Here is a 24474-nt window from a genome sequence, read left to right on the forward strand (position 1 = left end):
CCTGGACATAGAAACATAGAAACGTAGAAAATAGGTGCAGGAGTAGGCCATTCGGCCCTTCGAGCCTGCACCGCCATTCAATGAGTTCATGCAACTTCAGTACCCCATTCCTGCTTTCTCGCCATACCCCTTGATCACCCGAGTAGTAAGGACTTCATCTAACTCCCTTTTGAATATATTTAGTGAATTGGCCTCAACAACTTTTTGTGGTAGAGAATTCCACAGGTTCACCACTCTCTGGGTGAAGAAGTTTCTCCTCATCTCGGTCCTAAATGGCTTACCCCTTATCCTTAGACTGTGACCCCTGGTTCTGGACTTCCCCAACATTGGGAACATTCTTCCTGCATCTAACCTGTCTAAACCCGTCAGAATTTTAAACGTTTCTATGAGGTCCCCTCTCATTCTTCTGAACTCCAGTAAATACAAGCCCAGTTGATCCAGTCTTTCTTGATAGGTCAGTCCCACCATCCCGGGAATCAGTCTGGTGAACCTTCGCTGCACTCCCTCAATAGCAAGAATGTCCTTCCTCAAGTTAGGAGACCAAAACGGTACACAATACTCCAGGTGTGGCCTCACCAAGGCCCTGTACAACTGTAGCAACACCTCCCTGCCCCTGTACTCAAATCCCCTCGCTATAAAGGCCAACATGCATTTGCTTTCTTAACCGCCTGCTGTACCTGCATGCCAACCTTCAATGACTGATGTACCATGACACCCAGGTCTCGTTGCAACTCCCCTTTTCCTAATCGGTCACCATTCAGATAATAGTCTGTCTCTCTGTTTTTACCACCAAAGTGGATAACCTCACATTTATCCACATTATACTTCATCTGCCATGCATTTGCCCACTCACCTAACCTATCCACGTCACTCTGCAGCCTCATAGCATCCTCCTCGCAGCTCACACTGCCACCCAACTTAGTGTCTTCCGCAAATTTGGAGATACTACATTTAATCCCCTCGTCTAAATCATTAATGTACAGTGTAAACAGCTGGGGCCCCAGCACAGAACCTTGCGGTACCCCACTAGTCACTGCCTGCCATTCTGAAAAGTACCCATTTACTTCTACTCTTTGTTTCCTGTCTGCCAACCAGTTCTCAATCCACGTCAGCACACTACCCCCAATCCCATGTGTTTAACTTTGCACATTAATCTCTTGTGTGGGACCTTGTCTGAAAGTCCAAATATACCACATCAACTGGTTCTCCCTTGTCCACTCTACTGGAAACATCCTCAAAAAATTCCAGAAGATTTGTCAAGCATGATTTCCCTTTCACAAATCCATGCTGACTTGGACCTATCATGTCACCTCTTTCCAAATGCGCTGCTATGACATCCTTAATAATTGATTCCATCATTTTACCCACTACTGAGGTCAGGCTGACCGGTCTATAATTCCCTGTTTTCTCTCCCTCCTTTTTTAAAAAGTGGGGTTACATTGGCTACCCTCCACTCGATAGGAACTGATCCAGAGTCAATGGAATGTTGGAAAATGACTGTCAATGCATCCGCTATTTCCAAGGCCACCTCCTTAAGTTCTCTGGGATGCAGTCCATCAGGCCCTGGGGATTTATCGGCCTTCAATCCCATCAATTTCCCCAACACAATTTCCCGACTAATAAAGATTTCCCTCAGTTCCTCCTCCTTACTAGACCCTCTGACCCCTTTTATATCCGGAAGGTTGTTTGTGTCCTCCTTAGTGAATACCGAACCAAAGTACTTGTTCAATTGGTCTGCCATTTCTTTGTTCCCCGTTAAGACTTCCCCTGATTCTGACTGCAGGGGACCTACGTTTGTCTTTACTAACCTTTTTCTCTTTACATACCTATAGAAACTTTTGCAATCCGTCTTAATGTTCCCTGGAAGCTTCTTCTCGTACTCCATTTTCCCTGCCCTAATCAAACCCTTTGTCCTCCTCTGCTGAGTTCTAAATTTCTCCCAGTCCCCGGGTTCGCTGCTATTTCTGGCCAATTTGTATGCCACTTCCTTGGCTTTAATACTATCCCTGATTTCCCTTGATAGCCACGGTTGAGCCACCTTCCCTTTTTTATGGTTTGGACGGCCACGACCACAGACTCAGCAGCGATTCCGCTGGTGCTTTGCTGAGCTGCATGTAAGTGTTGCACTGAGGCACACATGATTCCAGCTCAGAGTCAATTCCCGGCCATCATACATGAGACCTGGCGATGGCTTTCATCATTACAATGCCGGAATGTGCGCTACGTAGCTCACGTACAAATTTCTCTCTCCCTTTCTTGGGCATAACAACACGATTGCCCCACAGTATACAATCCGACTGAATAGACGATTCATCGTTGCAACGAATGTAAGGTTTGGTCTCCTTGCACATTTGCTTGGGTATGGCAGACTAATCACGTTTGACGATGCAGCTCTTCACCACCGATAAAATCGGGTCCTGGCTGGTCCAGGGCTTAAATTATTGAGCCGTGACAGGGGTTCCTTCATTCTCAAATCCATAACTAACACTGGGTCCGCCGGTTGTGGCGTTTCTATCTCTGGTGTGGGCAACGATAGACAGCTCAAAGCATCGGCACAATTCTCGGTGCCAGGTCTATGACGAATGACATAATCATAAGCGGATAATATCAGCGTCCACCTCTGGATGCGGGATGAAACATTGCTATTGATACCTTTGTTTTCAGAGAACAATGAAATGAGCGGCTTGTGATCTGTCTCCAGTTCAAACTGAAGACCAAACCGGTACTGATGCACCTTTTTAACCCCATACATGCAGGCTAGTGCTTCTTTCTATACCATGCTGTAGGCTCTTTCCGCTTTAGACAAACTTTTTGAAGCATACGCAACTGGTTGAAGTTTACCCGACTCATTAGCTTGTTGGAGTACGCAACCAATTCCATATGTCGAAGCATCACAGGCCAATACTAAATGTTTACATGGGTCATAATGTACCAGCAGCTTGTTAGAGCAAAGCAGATTAGTGGCTTTCTCAGCAGCTCTGTCTTGAGACGTGCCCCACGCCCAGTTGTCGCCTTTTCTTAGAAGCATGTGCAGTGGTTCTAATAAGGTGCTCAGTTTAGGTAGGAAGTTACCGAAGTAGTTGAGTAGACCGAGGAACGAATGCAGCTCCGTCACATTCTGCGGCTTGGGTGCATTGTTGATGGCCTTGGTTTTCATGTCCGTGGACCTCATGCCATCAGCAGCAATTTTTCTCCCCAGGAATTTGACCTCTGGTGCCATGAAGACGCACTTCGAGTGTTTCAGTCTGAGTCCCACTTTGTCCAGACGATGTGGAACCTCTTCCAGGTTGTTCAGATGTTCCTCGGAGTCACGACCTGTGATCAGGATGTCATCTTGGAACATGACCGTTCTGGGAACGGACTTCAGTAGACTCTCCATGTTCCTCTGAAATATTGCTACAACTGAGCGAATTCCAAAAGGGCACCTGTGATAAATAAACAGTCCTTTATGCATGTTAATGTTCGTAAGTCTCTTTGACGTCTCAATCAGCTCCTGTGTCATGTAGGCCAACGTCGAGTCCAGTTTGGTGAACAACTCCCCCCCCCCCCCCGGCTAGTGTTGCAAACAGGTCATCCGCCTTGGGTAACGGGTACTGATCCTGTTTCAAAACCCTGTTGATCGTAGCCATGTAGTCTCCACAGATTCTGACTGTGCCATCACTTTTCAGTACTGGAACAATGGGGATAGCCCATTCATTAAATTCAACCGGTGACATGATCCCTTCACGCTGGAGTCTGTCCAGTTCGATTTCGACCTTCTCCCTCATTATATATGGAACTGCCCGAGCTTTATGATGGACGGGTCTTGCATCCACGAAGATCTGCACCGTGGCTCCTGTGAAGTTGCTGTTGCGTGGTTCGAACAGTGAGAAGAACTTGCTCAGTACTTGGGCACATGTATCTTTCTCTGAAGACAACGCCTCGATGTCGTTCCAATCGCATCTGATTTTTTCAAGCCAGTTCCTGCCGAACAGCGTTGGGCCATTGCCTGGGACAATCCATAGCGGTAACTCGTGAACTGCACCGTCATATGACACTTTAATTGTGGCACTGCCAATCACCGTTATGAGTCCTTTGGTGTACGTGCGCAACTTGATATTGACTGGACTCAGCCTGGGCCTCACAGCCTTAGTATCCCACAGCTTGTCGAATACCCTCTGGCTCATCATCAATTGACTCGACCCCGTGTCCAGTTCTATCGATACCGGCACCCCATTAAATTTCACATTGATCATTATCGGTTTGCTCTTAGTTAGACACAAGTACAGTCCAAACACTTCCTCCTCTGGTATTTCGGATTACGTATCCGGATCAGCGCTAGTCTGACCATCATCCACCACGTGGTGTGTCGCAGCACGCTTGCTCATCTGCGGACACGTGTGCTGGAGATGCCCCACTCTCAGACAGCCTTTGCAACTATATTGCTTAAATCGGCACTGCTGGTGCCAGTGATTTCCCCCACAACGCCAACACGGAGAAAACGGATGCATTCCCGCTGGCAGACTTTGGGCAGCCACAGGTTTCGCGTATGCAGTCAGGTAGGCCCTGCCATGTGCCACTCTGCCGAACCAATCATATTTACAGTACTTGTCGAGTTTTGATTTTTCACTGATATCTGCTTTAGACTTCTATCCGTCGTCATGCATGACTGAGTGGCCATGAAGAACTAGCTCAAATGGCTCACAAAGTCTGCCCAATCTTCTCCTTCCACAAATCACTCCAACAATCCAATTGTGCTCATTTTTGCATGCATAAGTTCTTGTTGCCTCGTCGCCAAATGTTGTGTATGCAATAACTGTTAGACTGAGTATTGTTTAACTCCAAAAAGTATGACCTTGGCTCTGCTTTATTAAGGCCCAAAGTGCCTAATATACAAAATGGCTGGCCTTTTATTCTTGGGCTGTGCACACGTGCATGCAGCCCAATGGCCTCCAACAGTGACGCCATCTAGTGGCTAGTGATCCCAAAAGTACATACGTGACAGAACCGTTCACTCGGTACCTGATAAAATACTAAGGGGGAAATGTTGCGTACCGCCCTGTGTAGGGGCAGTAACAGTCGTGAGATGTGAGACTTTGTGGCGGGCGCAGAAGTCTCTCCTTTCACGAGAAATTGAGGTTACCGCCTGCGAAAGGAAATGGAGCGCAAGATAACGCGTTCCACTTCCATTCTGGGGCAGTTGTGGCGCGGACTGGGCCGCATAGCGCTGCCGTGTAGGAGGGGCTCTTCCCTTCATTAAGGGGAAGGGCCCAAGCTGCAAAACTCTGCATTAATGAAAGGGTCCAAACAAAGTGCTAGGCTGACTGATCGCGGCACAGACCCTGCTTTCAAAGCGCCAATGGGGCGCACAACAAAATCGGAGGGATTTTTCTTTAAAGGCCCACACCTCCCCTTTAACTTTTGCCCCGTGAGCGGCCGGCTGCCCGGTTCACATCCCCTGAAGCTGCTGCTGGCATCGCCGGCCTAGCTTCAGGGGGCGATACCTAATGTTGGGCCCGGGGTGCTGCGTACGGCGATGATGTCATCATCGCCAGCACAGCGGAGCAGGGTGCTACGGGTTACCACCGCCGCTAAACCCCCGCCCAATTTAGCGGGAGTCGTTAGCGGCGCCGCGCCCAAGCGAAAAGTCATTTGCGCCCCTGTTAGCGCCCCCTGGGGCGCAAATGACGCGAATTTCTTGGCTCAACTGTTTCTCACTGTCTGATTTGTTTGGTGCATGGCACTGTATTACTAAAAAGAAGCCAGAAGATGGCAGCCTTATTCTACATAAATATCATCTTAACGTTTGTCATTCCTATTTGATCAGTCCCTGGTGCTACACAGGCACTTAACTAGTTTTCAAGTTTTCTGGTCAAAAGGTGTTCCACAGTTTAATTTATTAAAGTTACTGTAACACCGATCCAAGCATTGTGACAGTTCGTCTGTAATTTCCTGCAAGGTACCATTTAAATGTTTTAGCATTTAGATTTGTTTTGACTTAATTTCCTTTCTTTACTTTTATGCCTCTTTGCATCAAGATTTAAATAACTACGCTAGTTGTAATTATGTCAGTTAATTAGATCTCATTAAGCACACTGGTTAACTCTTTTTAAGCACTGAATCTATGTCACTTTTAAAATACACCAATCCTTTAATTAGCTGTATGCTGTGGCTCAGTGGTAGTAGCACTCTTGCCTCGGAGTCATAGGGTTGTGGGTTCAAGTCTCACTCCTGAGATTTGAGCACAAAATCTAGGGCTGACACCCATCAGTACTGAGGGAATGCTGCAGAGGTGTTGTCTTTCAGATGAGATATTAAACCAAGAACTTCTCTGCCTTCTCAGGTGGTCGTAAAAGATCCCATTGCACTATTTCAAAGAAAAGCAAGGTCCGAGCCAATATTTATTCCTCAACCAACATCATTAAAGCAGATTATTTGGTCATTATCACATTGCTATTTGTGGGAGCTTGCTGTGCGCAAATGAACTGCTGTGTTTCCTACATTACAACAGTAACTACACTTTAATTGGATGTGAAGCTCTTTGGGACATCCTGAGATCGTGAACAGCGCTATATAAATTTTCTATAAATATTTATTACACTTCTCTCAATAGCTCTGAATGTTCGCTGTCATTATTCATACCAACAGTTTCCAGCAGTTATCCCATTCATAAAGGTGACTGATGTAACTAGCTCTTGACTTTGTGTTTTTTTTTATGGGATTGTGTTTAAAAATATTCTAAACGATCATACCCTAATTATTCTGTTGAATTCCTCCTAAAGCATTTAACAGATTTAAATGATAAAGAAAACCCACTAATGCTGGATATCTGAAATAAAAATCAGAAACTGCTGGAAATGGTGAACAGATTTATCGGTATCTGAAAGAGAAAGATAGGTTAATGTTTTGAGTGTGACCCTTCATCAGAATAGTTCTGGCTGACCCGCTGTGTATTTTCAGCATTTTCTAAAAATGCAACTTATTCCAGATGAGCTGTAAGTGAGTGAACCTGCAGGCAAGCAGCATTTCATGGGTTAATTAGCTTTAAGATCCCATTATATTTTCTCAGACAAGATGGATGTTGAAGGTCCAAAGCTAAATGACTCTGGGCAACCTCCTCCTCCTACTTCCCAATGGAAAACAACACACAATTACCCTTGCAATTCCTATCAAGATTGGGAACAAAATATAGTAAAGAATCATCGAATCATACAGCAGGGAAGGAGGCCATTTGGCCCATCATGCCCATGCTGGCTCTCTGAATGAGTCCCATTACCCTGCTCTTGCCCCATAGCCCTGCAATTTAAAGGATTAATTATTTTTGACTTAAGGAAAACTGCTTCCGTCTCAAGTTTGCTAATCTTTTTACACATATATGCATAATATATAATTTGAGTAAACTCTGTGTCCTCAGATCAAGTACAAAGAATTCTGGGAAAAGAATAAGGGCAAGGGGTTTCATATGAAGCTGGATTCGATAGCTCTTCTGGCTGCCAAAGCCTCCGGGGACCTGGCAAGTGATGTAAGTTGCTCGTTTTCTCTCTCATCAGTTTTCCCTAAACCCAGATACAAGGCCATTGCCACAGATGCTGCAGATTTTTCTTTCTGTCAAGCATACTGTAGAGAAGGTAGATCAAAAAAAACTGAATGTTGACAACTAATTGTTGTTCATTCTGGTAAAGGAATCCCATGGTTCCAGCGATTGAATGTGTGAATATGTTTCTGGGAGAGAGTCGTTACAGTGAAACACATTATGTATCCACGGTTCTGTGAAAAAATTATCAAAGACGTCTGCACAAAAAGTGGGTCACAAGTTTCGAACCATCCAGATTAGCTCAGTTCTGTTGTGGTAATGCAAAGCTCAATACTTAGCCTGTCAGACTATAAGGTGGTGGTTTCTGAATGAGTTTCAAGGATTGAGGGGTGATCTACTTGAGGTGTTTAAATTTATAAAGGGATTTGATAGGGTAGATGCAGAGAAACTATTGTTTCTGCTGGGGCAACTCACAGTCTTAAAATTAGAACTCGGCCATTTAGGAGGGAAAGCACGTTGTCACACAAAGGGTAGCATCGAAGCACTGACCACACTTGATCAGCTCCATTGGACAGGCCACATTGTCCGCATGCCTGACACAAGACTCCCAAAGCAAGCACTCTACTCGGAACTCCTACATGGCAAGCGAGCCCCAGACCGCCTTAAGTGGAGGAAAAGCATCCGGGAGGGCGTTGAGCACCTCGAGTCTCGTCGCTGAGAGCATGCAGAAAACAAGTGCAGGCAGCGGAAAGAGTGTGCGGCAAACCAGACTCCCCTCCCACCTGTGACCGAGACTGTAATTCCCGTATTGGACTGTTCAGTCACCTGAGAACTCACTTTTAGAGTGGAAGCAAGTCTTTCTCGATTTCAAGGGACTGCCTATGATGATGATGAGTGGAAATCTGGAACTATCTCACCAAAAGGCTGTGGATGCTGGCTTAATTTAAACTTTTAAGACCGTGTCAGCAGTTTTTGTTAGGTAAGGCTATCAAAGGATGTGGACCAAAGGTGGGTAAATGGATTTGAGATACAAATCAGGCTTGATCTGACTGAGTAGTGGAACAGACTCGAGGAGCTTATTTGTAACCTTGGATTTCTATTTGACCCCAAGTCTCTAACCTCATATCCTCTCCATCACAAAGACTGCCTACTTCCACCTCTGCAACGTTGCCTGTTTCCATCTTTACCTCAGCCCATCTGCTGTTGAAATCCTCGTCCATGCCTTTGTCACCTTTAGATTCGATGATTCCAATGCTCACCAAGCTAGCCTCCCATCCTCTAAACTTCATGAACTTCAGCTCACCCTGCTTCTCATATCCTGTCCCACTCGCCCAGCACTCCATCTGCGCTGACCTATATTGGTTCCAGTTCCCCAATGCCTCAAATTTAATATTTTCAGCCTTGTGTTTAAATCCCTCCATGGCCTTAGCTCTGCCTATCTCTGTAACCTCCTCCAACACCTCCATTCCTCTGATTCCTGCCTCTTGTGCATCACCCCCTCTCTTTAGCCCCACCATTGGTGGCAGTGCCTTCAGCCACCTAGGTCCCACATTCTGAAATTGCCTTCCTAAACCATTCACCCTCTCATTCCTCCTCCAAGAGCACTTTTGACCAAGCTTTTGGTCAACTCTCCTAATATTTCCTTTTTTGGTTCAGTGTCCATTTTTTCCCCTTACATCCCTGTGAAGTTCCTTGGGATGTTTTTTCTATGTTGAAAGTGCAATATAAATGCAAGTTGTTGTTGTAATAATGCTGTCCAGCAAAATGGCCTGTTCAATTTCAAATGCACCATGATAATTTTTGCAAGCATTTGGGTACATTTTTTTGGATCGGGTGGTTTGCATATGGTACACCATGGAATGGCAGAGTGTCTACAGCCTAGAATAAACAAGTTTGTGACATTAATGCACAACACTTAATGATTTTGCATGACATTTCCTTCCCCACTATCGTAACTTAAATAAATAGGTTGATGCCTTGTCAAAATAGAAGACATGTGAATATCAGGCCCACGAGATTGAGAAAGTCTTTGCATCATTTATTTTAGCTCTTTATCGCCAGCCGACTGCTACATGTTTTAATTTAATTCCTTTTTTTCCTTGTTGTTTGAAAGATAAAATACAAAGAAGCGTATGAGAAAACCAAGGGCAAAGCAATGAGAAGCAAAGTGTATGATTCGAAGACTCTGCATTCTCTGCGGGTTTCTAAGATGAGTAGTGAGGTACATTAGATAAGAAAAATCAAAATCCCATTATTTACTTCAGTTCAATATGCAATTTAAAATCATTATGGATTAACACGTTAGCCATCTGAGGGCTAAATTTTCCTTCCAATTGACATTGCATCATATTTCCCCCACTCATAATCTTTGACTTTTTAAAAAAAAAGATAACTAGAATTTCATATAATAGATTGAAGTAAAATTTGCAATATGTTGAGTATTTTGTCATATTGCTAATTGGTTAATAATATACTGTTAATTTATAACCTGCAAAAGCATATACCTAAGAATATAGAACATAACTCCAAAATGTTATATACCTTATATCAGACGTATGTAGTTCACAATACAGTGCCTTCACGCTTACTACGTTAAAGGCATTACATAAATGTAAGTTGTCGCTGTTGTTCATACTGTTAACTATTCGTATTTAAAATAGATAGAGTACAAAAAGAACTTTGTTGAGACAAATACCAAGTTCCACCTGCCGCTGGATATGGTGAATCTGACACATGCCAAGAAGGCCCAGGCTTTGGCCAGTGACTTGGATTACAGAAAGAGACTACATGACTATACACTGTTGCCAGAGGACATGAAAGTGAAATGGGCAAAGAAAGCCTATGGCCTACAGAGTGAGGTGGGGCAAAGATGATGAAAAATTGTGTCCGCTTTGCTTATTTGATCTTATACCCCGAATGAAGGGACATCTTTAACATGTTGTTAATACTACAACTATACAGGGCGTTGGTGAGACCACACCTGGAGTACTGCGTACAGTTTTGGTCTCCTTATTTAAGGAGGGCTATACTTGTATTCAAGGCAGTTCAGAGAAGGTTCACTCAGTTGACTCCTGAGATAAAAGGGATTGTCTTATGAAGAAAGGTTGAGCAGGTTGGGCCTATATCCATTGCAGTTTAGAAGAATGAGAGGTGATCTTATTGAGACGTATAATATTCTCAGGGCTCTGGACGAGGGTAGATGGAGAGAGGATGTTTCCCCTCATAGGGGAATCTAGAACTAGGGGGCATAGTTTCAGAATAAGGGGTCGCACATTTAAAACGGAGACAAGGAGGATTTTCTTCTTTGAGGGTCGTGAATCTTTGGAATTCTCTACCCCAGAGAGCTGTGGAGGCTGGGTCATTGAATATATTTAAGGTAGAGATAGATAAATTTATGAATGATAAGGGAGTCAAAGGTTATGGGGAGTGGGCAGGAAAGTAGAACTGAGGCCAAGATCTGATCAGCCATGATCTTATTGAATGGCGGGGCAGGCTCGAGGGGCCAAATGGCCTACTCCTGCTCTAATTTCTTATGTTCTTATGTTGTTTTAATCTATTTGCTTTAAACTACAGGAGAGACTGAAAATCAATGTATTTTTTTTATATTGAAACTGATGTATATCTTGCACATGAAGATTAATATAACCTTGTTTTATTTTATTAAATAAAATGAACATCCTAATAAGTAAATCTATTTTCCTGACGTTTCCCTTTCCTGCCTCTCCCAATGGCAGTGACTAAAGCCGGGTATAGTTCCAACACCTCACCCCAGATAGCAGTTCTTCATGTGTGAAACTAGACAGTGAATGTTGACGAGCTGTTTGACTGTGGAGGCATTGGACTGTGGCACATACACCTTTCCAGCAAGGGTCACAGGAAAGTGATTAAGACCTGGAGACCTTGCTTTTGTAGAGTTGCCGAACCATTTGTGTTGCCCTTATCACTGCTTTGATCAGCTAAATCAGCACAGATCAGTTCAAATAATGGTCTGTAAGGGGCAGTCCTACACCAGGTGCATATATCCTCCATACATCCTTTAAACAGACTTCAGTGGTGTACGGGATAGGCCCCTTGGTACAGCTTGAATGTTGAATAAGAGATCGTGCTGTCTTTTGCACAATTTAGACAATGACGTCTGTTTATCAACTGGGTTTTGTTCACGTTAACAACATTACAGATGCCAACAGAGCCAAGCTGAATTTTTAATTTGTTTTTAAACTGCAGAATAAATACAGAGCAGATCTGACGTGGATGAAAGGCGTGGGATGGGAAGCAGACCGAAGTCTGGATGTGGAGCAGGCTAGGAAAGCCGGGGATATTCTGAGTGAGGTGAGAAAAAAAATTGGCCAGAATCTAAACATAACGAGCTGGATTTTACGGTTCTTTGCTTCCGGGCTTCGCCTGGGAGGGGTGTGAAGGCGACGTTCAGGTCCCCTGCGCCCCGTTGCGATCCTCCGGTCCGGTTTTGCGGTGGCGCACAGCAGCACTGCCGGGAAGAGCTGCGCTGGGTGTACAACCCCTCTGTTTGCGACACCAGCAGCAGTTTTGATTTTTGCCCGATCCGTCCGCCCAGAGGTGCTCCCGCAATGACCGCCCGGGAAATCAGGGTGGTCCAGCGTAGCCAGCGGCACAGAGGAAGGTAAATAAGTGCAAGTGTTTGTCCTTTCATTTCTTTTAGCGATTTGTGTTGTGGTGGCGTGGGCAATGTTTTGGGAATGTTTTTCTGTGTTTTTTTTAAGGTTTCTCTCTCCCCGTCACCCCGGGCCTCTCTTGGAGTGCACAGGGCCCAGCTGTTCAGTTTGCGAGTTTCCTATCCTTGCGCCACGAAAAACTTACAATGCCTCCCTTAGCGCTGCGCTTCCTGACGCAGGGCCCAGATACCCAAACTTACATACTAAAGCACAAACTATTCCCGGACGGTAACTTTCCCTCCCCGCCTCCGTTTCCGCCCCGAAAACAGAAAAGCCTAAAATCCAGCCCAACTTGTGTGACATTAGTTTTTACTGAATCATTTTCTCCGATAGTAATTCTGATAAGCTGTTTGCTCGTGGGATTTCACATGCAATTATTTCTCAATCTACAAGCAGTTAAAACTATACCGTCATAAATGATAAATGGGTCATCATTGTGCATGCTCAGTCGTAGTAATAAATACATTAATGCATTCATATGAATTTCCTTTGTCTGCTAGTTTAACAAAAGTGTTTAAAAAAAGTTTACTTTAAATGCATTGTCACCTTTAATAAAATTGCACACAAATGTGTTACCGAGTTTGTTACTAATATTGCATGGCAAGATTTCACTCCACACGTAGATCACACCCGCCAGGGACAGACCATGCTTTACAAGGCATGTTATGACCCAGCAATAATACTGATGCTTCCATGTGACTGGAAGCAACTAACTCCTATTTATTGGATATATACTGGATAGTCTTAGCATGTGATACAAATCAAATAATAACTTGGGAGCAATGAGATAAATAACAACTGACACAACTTGCATTGTTTGTGCATATGAAACCGACGTGTTTTTTATACTCACGTGCCATATTTCTGACATAAAGCGAATAATTTCTGTATTCCTGGACTTTCTGTGGGCAGGGGAAAATCACAATCTGTTAAATGGATGATAATCAGGTAAAAACAAACAAGCTCAGTTCAACAATTGTTCAATTGCCAACAGCTGGACATAAGAGTAGTTAAGTGAGTCCCATCTGAAAGCTACAGTGGAAGCTAATAAAGCTTGCCTGAATTAATGTTAAGTGTCTGTGAAGCATGGAGTTATTTGTAGTTGTCGAAAGTGACAGGTGTCATATGTGAACTTATTGAATGTAATATAAAGCATGAAATGATGTGGATTAAACAGCATGGAATGGGACCCAAATACAGTATGGGGATAAGTTTCTAATTACTGCTGGGATCATAAATCTGGTTTTGCCGGTCGGCTTAAAAAAAATACTGTGGAAATAAAAAGAAGTTAACCACAAAAAATTATGGAAATGTACAGCAAGTCAGTCAGTATTTGAAAGAGAATGCCAAGTTAATATTTCAGATGAGATCCTTCATCAGAATGTTAGATGTGGATCCCATGCAAATCCCATGCAAATCACAAGCAATTTTAAAAATAGATTTGGCTGCTATTGTTTGCGCGCTCTCAAGTCAGGAGTTATGAAATGGCAATTGCTCGGGAAGTAGCTTCTTCATATGAATACCAACATCATTGTGAATTAATTAATTTTTAAAACCATTGAGTTGCTAGATTCTTCATTTTAGCAACATCCTGCCTGATACCCATGCTAAAGTTCTTAGAGATCAAATCAATTTGCATTAGCCCTATTTCCTGCCTTAACTGAGAAAGAGAACCGAAGCCTGATTTTATCATTTGCAAACAACTAATGCAAATGGGGCTGATTGATGAAGTATCAGAATTATTCATAAAAGATGGAGCTCCACATTCTATAGGCATGAACAGAAAATACACAAATGCAGTTGTACAGAGTTAATGGACATAATTTTTGATCCCAGAGAATTAAAACATTTTTTTTTCTTTTAGGAAAACTTAGAGATTTGTGATACAGTTGCACAATAGCCACAGCTGAGTTATTAATATTGAAATTAGTTGTGTAGCCTAGATCCTTGTAACAGCTTAACCTGACAGTAAATCTGATAGTTTGATTTGATGGTTTTCTTTGGCAGCAATGCTCCTTTAACAATCCCGTACCAACCTTGTGATGACCGTGAGACAGAATCTTCAGCTTGGGAACACTTTATCAAAAGAAAGTGGCAGAATTACTGCTAGGTTAACCCAGGGTGTGAATTCTTTAGACTTTGAGTAACCTCTTAATCCCCTCACTGTAACCACCATTACTCTCTTTTGTTGAACTATTCACTCACATTTCTTTTTTCTCAACATTTCTGAAACCAACATTACTTTAATCTGGCTTGCATCATCCTTCTATTTAAATCTTTATGACTTTTTTTCTTATTTGTGCCTTTCTGCACTTTATAATCACCTGTTCTTCTGTACACATAGTTGTAGAATTGGCTGTGACAGTCCGTGTGCTTCAGAATGGTCATAATGGTCGGAGTTTTTCTACTTGCGGTTACTAGATACAGGGTTCTGTGATTTCAATCTGATGACAGGTTAAAAAAAAATAGACTATTGTCAAGTCTCTGATCCCCAAATGTTGAAGTTTAGAGGTAGGACAAGACAGTATAAAAGACAATAAAACAGCAATATTGGTGTACGGCCATCTGAATTTTCACTTTCATTTATTGTTTCTAATATCGGCAAGTGGAAATTGATCATTGTTCTGTCTTCCATTTGAGTCCTGCTATCAGCAAGACAGGACAGCAACTTTGCATTCCTGTCTGGCAGATAGACTGCTTATTACGATGCAGTGGCAGACTGGTGAACAGGCTGACGCAAAACACAAGTGCAACTATGTGGGTCAAGTATTTTTTTTAAATTACACTGAAAAGGGAGCAAATTAAATTAGGTGACAGTGAGCTTACTGGCGGTAAATCAGTTCCCATCTACCAACCGAAAATCCAAATTTAATATTGAGTTTTTTGTAAAAAGGTGAGATGACCAGTCAACACTGTGACTACTTCAAACAGAAACAATAAAAAAGAGAGGGCAAGAGATTGTGACCATGATTAATTTGGGTTTAATAGTAGTTTTTAACACTGAAGTCTAATATGCATTTGGTTACTGTTTGACTAAGTACACAATAACGGACATATTGATGTTTTATTTGCTTCAAAAACTAAGCTCACTATTGTCAGAGATTAAATTGCACACTCTTTTAACTTGCAGAAAAAGTACAGACAAAAAGTTGATGCGTTAAAATTCACAAGTGTGGCAGACACTCCACAGATTATTCATGCCAAGAAGAGCCAAGGTTTGCAAAGTGATGTGAGTACCGCACTGGTGCTGAGAGATCATTTATGAAAAAAACATTTCATTTCAAAGAGCGACTGGTGCCACCGCCATAAACAAAGCTGATCAAAGAAGAAAAGTTTGAAAAAAAGTTTGCGTGTGTTTACTTCCAAACATCTAATAGTTTCTGATTTTGTGTGTGTTTTTCTTTCTCTTTATTTTTCAATGCTTCAAATATAAATTTTTGTGCAAGAAGTAACATGCTTAGGAATGAACTCTTTCAGTCCTGAACCTAGTTGGCACCAGCAGCGTACGGATGTTTAAATGTCACAATCGCAATGCTGAATATCATAAAAGAAAATAGATAAAGCTATTTAGAAAACAGAATGCTGTGGACCACTTGCATTTTATGTGTCCATAATTTTTGTAATTTGTGAAATTATGAGGGGATTTAGTCATCACAGACACACAAAGTAAATGGAAGCCTATAATGGAATCATGACATCAGTACCACCTAGCTCCTGTTGGTGGCACTGCTGAGAGTGATGGCATCAAATAGCTCAACAAACACAGTGTGTGGTTTTGCTCTCAGCAGCCATTTAGTTTTAGAAGTCATTGTTCCAGGAATTTATGGCTGTTTGGAAACTTTAGTTACAAAGAAAACATATAGAAGCTGCAAAATTTCAGTTTTGGAAACGTAAAGTTAAAAGTCATATAATATATTATTATAATAGATAATATATAATAATTATAACAATATTTTTGAAGCATTTCTCATTTATTTAGAACTGAGGAGTTCTACCACACCAAAAAAACAATTAATTATGATGACTTGATAAAAATGTCGTTTTTTTGTATAAATTGGACTGATTAAAAATAGCTTTCACTCTTTTGATTTTACAACTACTACAATTTTGGAGGAATAATTATTGAAATAGTATTAAAATATTTTTATTTTTCACAGTCTTACATTGGTTTACTGATATAGTCTAGATAGTTATTTGTATGGGTATAGTATCAATACAAGCATTTTTAAAATCTAAAATTTTGGATCTACCATACCTGAGCCAATACAAGAATGAATATTTTAAAACTAAAACGATATATGGCATTTTATTTCAGACACAAAATGTATTCTTTGTTATTCTTTCCTGTTATGCAGCTAACATACAAGGCAACAGGTGAACAGAATCTTCATCAGTACAGTATCAGCAAAGATGAGCCATTGTTCAGACAAGCCAAGGCAAATGCTCAATATCTAAGTGATGTAAGTAAACCAGTTATTTACATAGCTGAGGTTATAAGGCATAGAAGGTCTGCAAGGTGCCACATTGGTTGAATGCTACAATTGACCTCAGTGTTAGAGAGGAGAATAAGCAATGGTATCCAGTGCCCACTGATAGAAAGTGTAAGTGTGTTCTTATTGGTCTGTATTTTGTGGCTTCTATGGGTGCTTATGGGTTTTTGTGACCTACATGCGCCCCTGGAATACTTGGGCCTCTACGCATGGAGGTCCAGGAGCGCGAGTCTCTGTGGATCCAGGGCCGTTACGTAGGTTCGTAGATTATTTGCTGGTTGGAGGCATCCGCCCACAGGAAGCCTCCGACCGCAAATTCAGGCCCTATATTTGTTCCTGGGACGTGGGTGTAATGTATGCACCTATGAGTATGCTGTTGAGTTGGGAGTGGTTTAGCCAGTCACATGATGTTCACAAGACTCAATAAAACCCCAGCCAGTTGGGTTCAGGGGATCCACGATGAGGCAGGTGGTTGTGAGCCTGGTGGATGAACTGGTAATGTGTAATGTGATTGTTAAACATTTGTTAATAAACTAACTAGTTCTTAATAGCAATGCATTGCTATTAATTCTTAAGCAAACAACCCATGAAGGAAATACATTACAGTGAGTGAACTTAGCAAGGCTGCATTTTGTGCCTATTCTTAGTTGCTCTGAGAAGGTGGTGGTGTTACAATGTAGAGGCTTGCTAGATCACTTCAGAAGCCATTATGATTCACTCACGTGTAGGGCTGGAGTCACAAATCGGTAAAGCGGGTTCCCTTCCCTAAAGGACATTAGTGAACCAGTTGAGTCTTTACAATGATCTGGTGCTAGTCCACAATTAGTCAATTGCTAGTTCAGGACCATAACCATTAATGAACTCGATTCCAAATAAAAGCTGATTTTACATGGTACAGAAATTTATCAAATAAATTACCGTATAGATTTTTCAATCCATCATTTGAAGTATTAAAAGAACAGCATGCCTGAAACATAAGAATGTAGGGATGAAAAACAGAGACAACAATGAGAGGAAGAATATCTATGTGGGGAGAGAGAGAGAATGAGGGGAAGACAAAGAAAGGAAATCAAAAAGAATTTAAAGATTGTGAAACTAGCACAGGGACAGTTACAGAAAGAATTTCTTTTAACTTGGCATTTCCATGAGCAATACGATGGGAGGTTAACCGGTATAGTTATAAAAACTACATATAACTTAACATAAATCTGATTAGATATTAATGCACAAGTAAAGCATTACAGGAACATCGTATTCTAGAACAGAAGAACACACTTGGCCACAGATGGTGCACGGCACAGGGAGATCAGAGAATTGGAGAAAATAAGTTGCAATTCCTCGCAAGGATAAATAACATAAAGTCCAAGAGTAAAGGCGTGTACTTGTGTTATCCTCTCTGCATAAGCAGGATCAAAATGCTCATGAAAATGTGGCTCTGGCTCAATTTCAGTACTGACCAATCTAGTTATCATTGAACTTGGTTCCTGCACTGAAGCATTGGTCTGAATTTTCGGGGGGTTCAGCAGGCAAGATTGGTGGTGGGTTGGGCGGGAAATTTGCTTTTTTTGACAGCGGGTCAGGTAGCCGCTGCAATGCGCCTTTCCCAATGTCGGGTCTGTCAGCGCTGAGCAGACCCAACAGGCAATGACGAGTGACCCAATTAAACTCATTAGCATCTAATTGACTGATCATTAACAGGCTTTTATAACTTATCCTTTTCACCTTAGCTTCATAACCACGAGAACCCTGCTGTTTGGGGACCACGTCTGTGAACCTGAGGCGGGAGTTCAGTGGCCATTGCTCCAGCTGATTACTTGACAGCTTCAAATGTACAGCAAAAGCTCCCAACTGACAGATCATCACTTTCCTCAGCCACAAACTGTTTCTCAGTCCATTTCCAGTACAGATTCTGCAGGCTTTCCACTTTCCACTCTCCATCCCGTCTCACCTCATTGGAAGAACTCTTTCACTATTGACAGAATGCTTCTGTTATCTCTACTTCACCTGCCATCTATTTCATCAACATGGGCTCCCTTTATACTCTCTCATCTTGGTTCTCAGAATCCCACCACGATCAGCCCCAACACCAGTAGCATCAGGCACACCAGCAGCACCAACAACAACACCAACCTTCTCCACAATCAACTGATGCTGCACAGGACACAGGCCATCAGCATCTGACCACTGCTGCCCAGGAGGCCAGGGATGGCCTCCCCATGGCCAGATTTACTTCACTTGATGCTGTACGTCCTGGCTGCCACATAATGTGCCAAGTTGGCACCACCCCACACCAACACCATAAAACATCCCTACAATGCCCAAGCCATTCCTTTCACGCCCATCACCATTGCAAGGAGTACCGTTATGTCTCACCATTCACTGCAACTCACTAAGCCACTTCTAAAGGTGCACACAAATCTCTCCAAGAACACAAATTGTTGAACATAAAGGTTTCAATGTTTGACACCACATTAACAGAAATGTTACATGAACATTGGATACAACACCCATGGCTACCCTTGTGTGTTGTTAGTTAGTATGGTGGCACTAGGATGAGTGTGATTGTGAGGGGTGGCTAGTGAGATGGAGATGTGATAATGTAGACACAGAGGGATGGGTGGAGGTGCAAGGTAAGTTGGTGTCAGTAGGATGTCATGGATAGGGAAGGCAGAGTGATGGGGATGTGATGAGAGGCACAGCAGTATGAGGTTGTGTGACTTTGTACTAACATTTTGTGATCTAATGAGATTATTGAAAGGTTTGTGTCACTGCAGTCAGGTCCTCCTGACTACATCCCTGCTTGCGCTCTCCTGTGCAATATGCAATCAGGCTACGTTGGTGTCCTGGGAAGGTCTCTTCCACCCATCGGAAGTGAAGAGGACTACCTTGCGTGCTGTGACTCCCTCCATAAGCATATGGAAGGAGTCATGGGAGAACCTGGATGTATCCCTGCACCCCTGTGCAGTACCTGTCAGTGTTTGCAGCATTTCAATGCTGAAGAACACTGATAGCACAAATCCCAAAAGAACATTGGCCACGGTCCCTTTAAGGAAACCGGCTGATGACGTTCAAGAGTAACATCACCAGACCTGCTTCCTCTAATTAAGCCGGGAAATGCACTGGGCGGGCTTAACAAGTCCTATCAACGGAAAATCATTTTAGGCAGTGGGATGGAGCCAGCAGCAGGGTCGGGTCCCACCACCGCCACGGACCCGCCGAGGTAAAGAAAATCTCGGCCCAAGTGTTACATTTTATACTTGGAAACAAGTTGGCACAAAAACATATGAGGAGTGAATTCCCACAGGGGTTCTTCTGCTCGTCCATTGTAACTTCGCCGGAAGAGCTGCGGAAATCTGGGAGAAGTGGCGTAACCGTGGCTCTCCTGCCATTGTTGCAGTGGACATGCGGGCGAATCCTCATGGAAATTCCTCCCCCACCTGACTTTAAGTCGAGACTGCACCTGGTGCAAGTCAGGAGCTGGATGAGCCCTTCGTGCTTCTTTTCTATACCTGAATGAACTGAACTTTAATTAATAAAGGACATTATTAGCTGAAACTATTTTATAATTTGTGTATTATCAAGAAAATCTACAAGAGTGACTGGGAAGCTCAAAAAGAAAAGGGCTTTGAACTGCGATTGGACACTATAGCAATTTTGGAAGCAAAGACGAAACAGGATCTTGCAAGTGATGTAAGTTATACATTTTGTGGACTCTGAATGGTTTAACACGCAGATTAAAATAAAACCGATTAGAAAATCAAGGCAATCATGGTGAGCACTCCTCCACATATCTCCATTATGAAGATAACGGTTTTAATCTAAACTCCCAAAGTTTTACAGTATTTTTACAGAGTTTGAACGATAAGGGAGTCAAAAGTTATGGGGAATGGGAAGGGAAGTGGATTTGAGGCCAAGATCAGATCAGCCATGATCTTATTGAATGGCGGAGCAGGCTCGAGGGGCCAAATGTCCTACTCCTGCTCCTATTTCTTATGTTCTATGTTTACATCTTTGGTACAAGAAGCATTTCCTGTCAAAATGTCATATGAAAAAATATTTTTAATAAGCGCCTTGGGATGTTTCACTACATTAAAGACGCTATATAAATACAGCTTGTTATTAATACAAGTCATAGCTGGGGGTCTCATAAGAATTAGAAGAATTTCCAAGGGCAGAGGAAATAGAGAAGATAACGACTGTGAATTCTGGAATAAAAACGAAAAATCCTAGAAATATAGTTGGTCACTTGGCATCTGAAAGACATGTTAATGTTTAAATCGGGATGGTTCAGCAGAACTCTGAATTGATCGGAGCTTTGACAAAAAGTGCCACCGGAAATGTGAATCTAGCTTCCGCTTTAAGATCAGGAAGATTGTACTTTCAGCTGACAGTAGGTGAAGGAGAATAAGAAAGAACTGGGAGAATTTCTATCAACTTATTTATACGTGAGAGAAGCTCTCCCTCCAAGTGATAACCTTGTCACATTGATTCACGGCACAGACAGTATCATCTTTATGCCCGGAAAAAAAATCTCAACTGTCAGTGGATGAACAACAGTAAAGATTTCTCTGAAACTAGAGATGGAGTTCATGTTTGCTTGGATAACTATCTGCTCTAGTTTCATTACAAGATTGTTTTGCAAATACTTCGTCTGGCTTACAATATTTTTTTCTCTTTTTTAGTACCTGCATCATATAACGCAGATAACAACGTCAAGAATGTCATTCATTAACCTCTTTATAAAAATAATTTAACAGGTCAAGTACAGGGAGGCGCATGAAAAGACAAAGGGCAAGTTGATTGGGGTGAAGGATGCAGCGGGTGATTCTCAGATGGCCCATTCAATCCAAGCTTCTAAGTTGCAGAGTGACCTCGAATACAAAAGGAAATCTGAGGCAACCAAAACAAAGATCCATCTCACAATGGATATGCTGGAATTGGTACATGCAAAACGGGCTCAGAGCCTGGCCACTGACAGGGGCTACAAGACACGATTCCACCGATATATTGTCCTGCCTGGAGATATGAAAATTGAATGGGCTAAGAGAGTGTATGCTATGCAAAGTAATGTAAGCAGCATGTTTCTGATTCCAAGTGATGATATTTCTATATAGTGTAAATAAGTTCCATTACATTCTATCTCGTTTTTGACTTCACAGAATGTTGTTGGGTTATAATGACATATTCAGAATATTTCAATGTGAGGCCGTCTATATTATATTTGGCTTTCATAATACTTGAATAACATATTTTTGACATGTTTGAGTCACATTGTACTAGTTACTAACTAAGTTTAGATAACAGATCTGATAGAAAATAGGAACAAAAAGCATCCATAGCCATGATTCTATACACAGAGGATCAGAAAGATAGTGACACAGTGCAAGCCCACTTGTATGTATCTCTGATGTATGCACATCATTAATGTGAGCAAATATTCCCCATGCCCTGATTTCTCTGAGGAATAGTCACCCCTCCTGTTTAAAGCCTAATTATGTGTAACCTTTTTGCTTGGCTCAGCATACCATATACACAAAGCTCCAATACCTCATAAATGTTGACCATATTAAGATTACCCTATTAAAAACATGGCTTCAATTAAATAGGACTATAGTATTTCAGTTTATTTAGAGTTTTCTATTTTGTTCCATCTTAAACTCATCAAAACTGGAAGCGCTAAGCCAAATAAAAGTCTGTTGCCTGCCTTGCAACATGCTCTTGTCATCACATTATACACAATCTGCCAGAGTATTAAAGACAATTAATTCAAGGGCCCAGCTGGTTATGAAGTGCTGATTATTATTTATACAGTGAATTTTCTTAAAGTCATCCCCATGACTCATTAACTACAGTCATGGCTAATTTAATCTTGGAATACAGTTACTTCATAAAGTTACAGTAAATGGATGGAGCCAAAGTCTATTGCCTTCTGCTGACACACATTGCTAATTTAATCGTCATCAAGACTTGTTGCTATCTTGTTTAGAAAGGTTAAGACAAATGCCTGTTGCCTGGTGTTCTAGTAAAATAACCCGGAAAACAAATTTTGACCAAAAGTGAGGAAGGGGGGAGGGGATGATATTCTTCTTTTCGATAATTTTAGCAAAAAAAATCGGCAATGGTTAGAAAAAAAGGAAATCGCATTTTGTACTCCTGCCAACCGTTTTGCTAAAGTTAACGCCTGGAGAAATCTCAACGAAGTGTTCGAGTCTGAAATAACAGAGGAGAGTAGGAACATGCAGGACATACTCTGAGTCACTCTTGCAATCTCTAAGGCAGTAATTGAACCTCCATAATAGTAATTGTATTATGCAGTGTTTTATAACTCTGTCAGAGAACATTAATATGGTATTACTTTCTAACATTTATCAGAACCAGTACAAGTCTGATTTGAATTGGATGCGAGGTGTTGGATGGATAACAAGTGGTTCTTTGAACGCTGAACAGGCTAAGAAGGCAGGAGAAATGTTCAGTGAGGTAAGTGTGATAAATGTCTCCTTTTAATCCACACTCCCAATCAGGAAACAATTAAAGAGAGATTTAGTTTCAGCTTCCCTTTCATGCTGCTTTTCATTGTAACATTTGCTGGAATGGATTAGAATGATATCTGTTCCAGAAATCCATAATCTGTTTAAATATGCTGTCAATGTGTAACTGAGTTCACTGAATGTAAAATAAAGGAGATAGCAGAAGAGCATTTGAATACTAGTCAAGAGAACTGGATGCTCTTTCACCTCTGAGACCAGAGTATCAAACCAGTCAAAGTAGTTTGCTTTCTCAATATGTCGAGAGTCTGAGTGAAATTAACGTGGAGAGTTTCAGCCCATTAGTAGGCCCAGGTCAGCAACACGAAGGAGGCTCACAAGTTGTGTAAATTGGCATGTCATAAGAAATCTCACCCAGAGTGGCCGTAAGAGTGGCCAGTATGGGAAATGGGGAAAAAGTGCACTGGTGCAGTAGGGAGTGGCTATGTTTTTCCTAATCTGAAACTGGGTGGCACAAGTGAAAACATAATTCCGTCTCCAACACTGTCATCGCTCACCTTGTCGAAAACACAAATTCGCTTCTTTGAAGGAGAAATTAAAATGAAGCCCCATGTGCTTGTTCTTCAGTGGACATTAAAGACTCCATAGCACTTTTCAAAGAACAGGGCATTTTCGTAGTGTTTTGATCAACAGTCCTTCCTCAGCTTCTTCAGAAACTTCCTCAGGTTGGGCCCCAGCTATTCACAATCCATATCAATGATATGGATGAGGGGACCAAATGTAATATATCCAAATTCGCTGATGATACAAAGCTAGGTGTGAATGTAAGTTGTGAGGTGGATGCAAAGAGACTTCAAGGGGATATAGACAGGCTAAGTGAGTGGGCAAGAACATGGCAAATGGAATATAATCTGGAGAAATGTGTTTATCCACTTTGGTAGGAAAAATAGAAAAGCAGAGTATTTTTTAAATGATGAGAGATTGGGAAATGTTAGTGTTCAGAGAGATTTGGGTGTCCTTGTACACGAATCACTGAAAGTTAACATGCAGATACAGCAAGCAATTAAGACAGCAAATGGTATGTTGGACTTTATTACAAGAGGATTTGAGTACAAGAGTAAAGACGTCTTACTGCAATTAAATAGGGCCCTGGTGAAACCACACCTGGAGTATTGTGCACAGTTTTGGTCTCCTTACTTAAGGAAGGATATACTATCCATAAAGGGAGTGCAACAAAGGTTCACCAGACTGATTCCTGGGACGGGGGGATTGACCCAGGAGGAGAGATTGAGTTA

At 42.0% G+C, this 24474-nt stretch overlaps 1 protein-coding gene across 9 annotated transcripts in view; it reads left to right on the forward strand.

Moving 5' to 3' along the window:
* nrap (nebulin-related anchoring protein) overlaps positions 1-24474 on the forward strand; it is a 220693-nt gene that overhangs the window by 59426 nt on the left and 136793 nt on the right. For 6 of the 9 annotated variants that reach the window (XM_070876611.1, XM_070876610.1, XM_070876615.1 and 3 more), the window contains 9 exons: positions 7394-7501; positions 9627-9734; positions 10174-10371; positions 11738-11842; positions 15335-15433; positions 16560-16664; positions 20277-20384; positions 21452-21763; positions 23067-23171. In XM_070876611.1, the coding sequence (XP_070732712.1) occupies positions 7394-7501; positions 9627-9734; positions 10174-10371; positions 11738-11842; positions 15335-15433; positions 16560-16664; positions 20277-20384; positions 21452-21763; positions 23067-23171 (1248 nt within the window). The remainder of the gene's footprint in view (positions 1-7393; positions 7502-9626; positions 9735-10173; positions 10372-11737; positions 11843-15334; positions 15434-16559; positions 16665-20276; positions 20385-21451; positions 21764-23066; positions 23172-24474) is intronic. The other 3 variants (XM_070876619.1, XM_070876616.1, XM_070876617.1) reach the window with 3 other exon arrangements.

This window comes from Pristiophorus japonicus, chromosome 3 (assembly GCF_044704955.1).
Source record: "Pristiophorus japonicus isolate sPriJap1 chromosome 3, sPriJap1.hap1, whole genome shotgun sequence".
NCBI classification, from domain to species: domain Eukaryota; kingdom Metazoa; phylum Chordata; class Chondrichthyes; family Pristiophoridae; genus Pristiophorus; species Pristiophorus japonicus.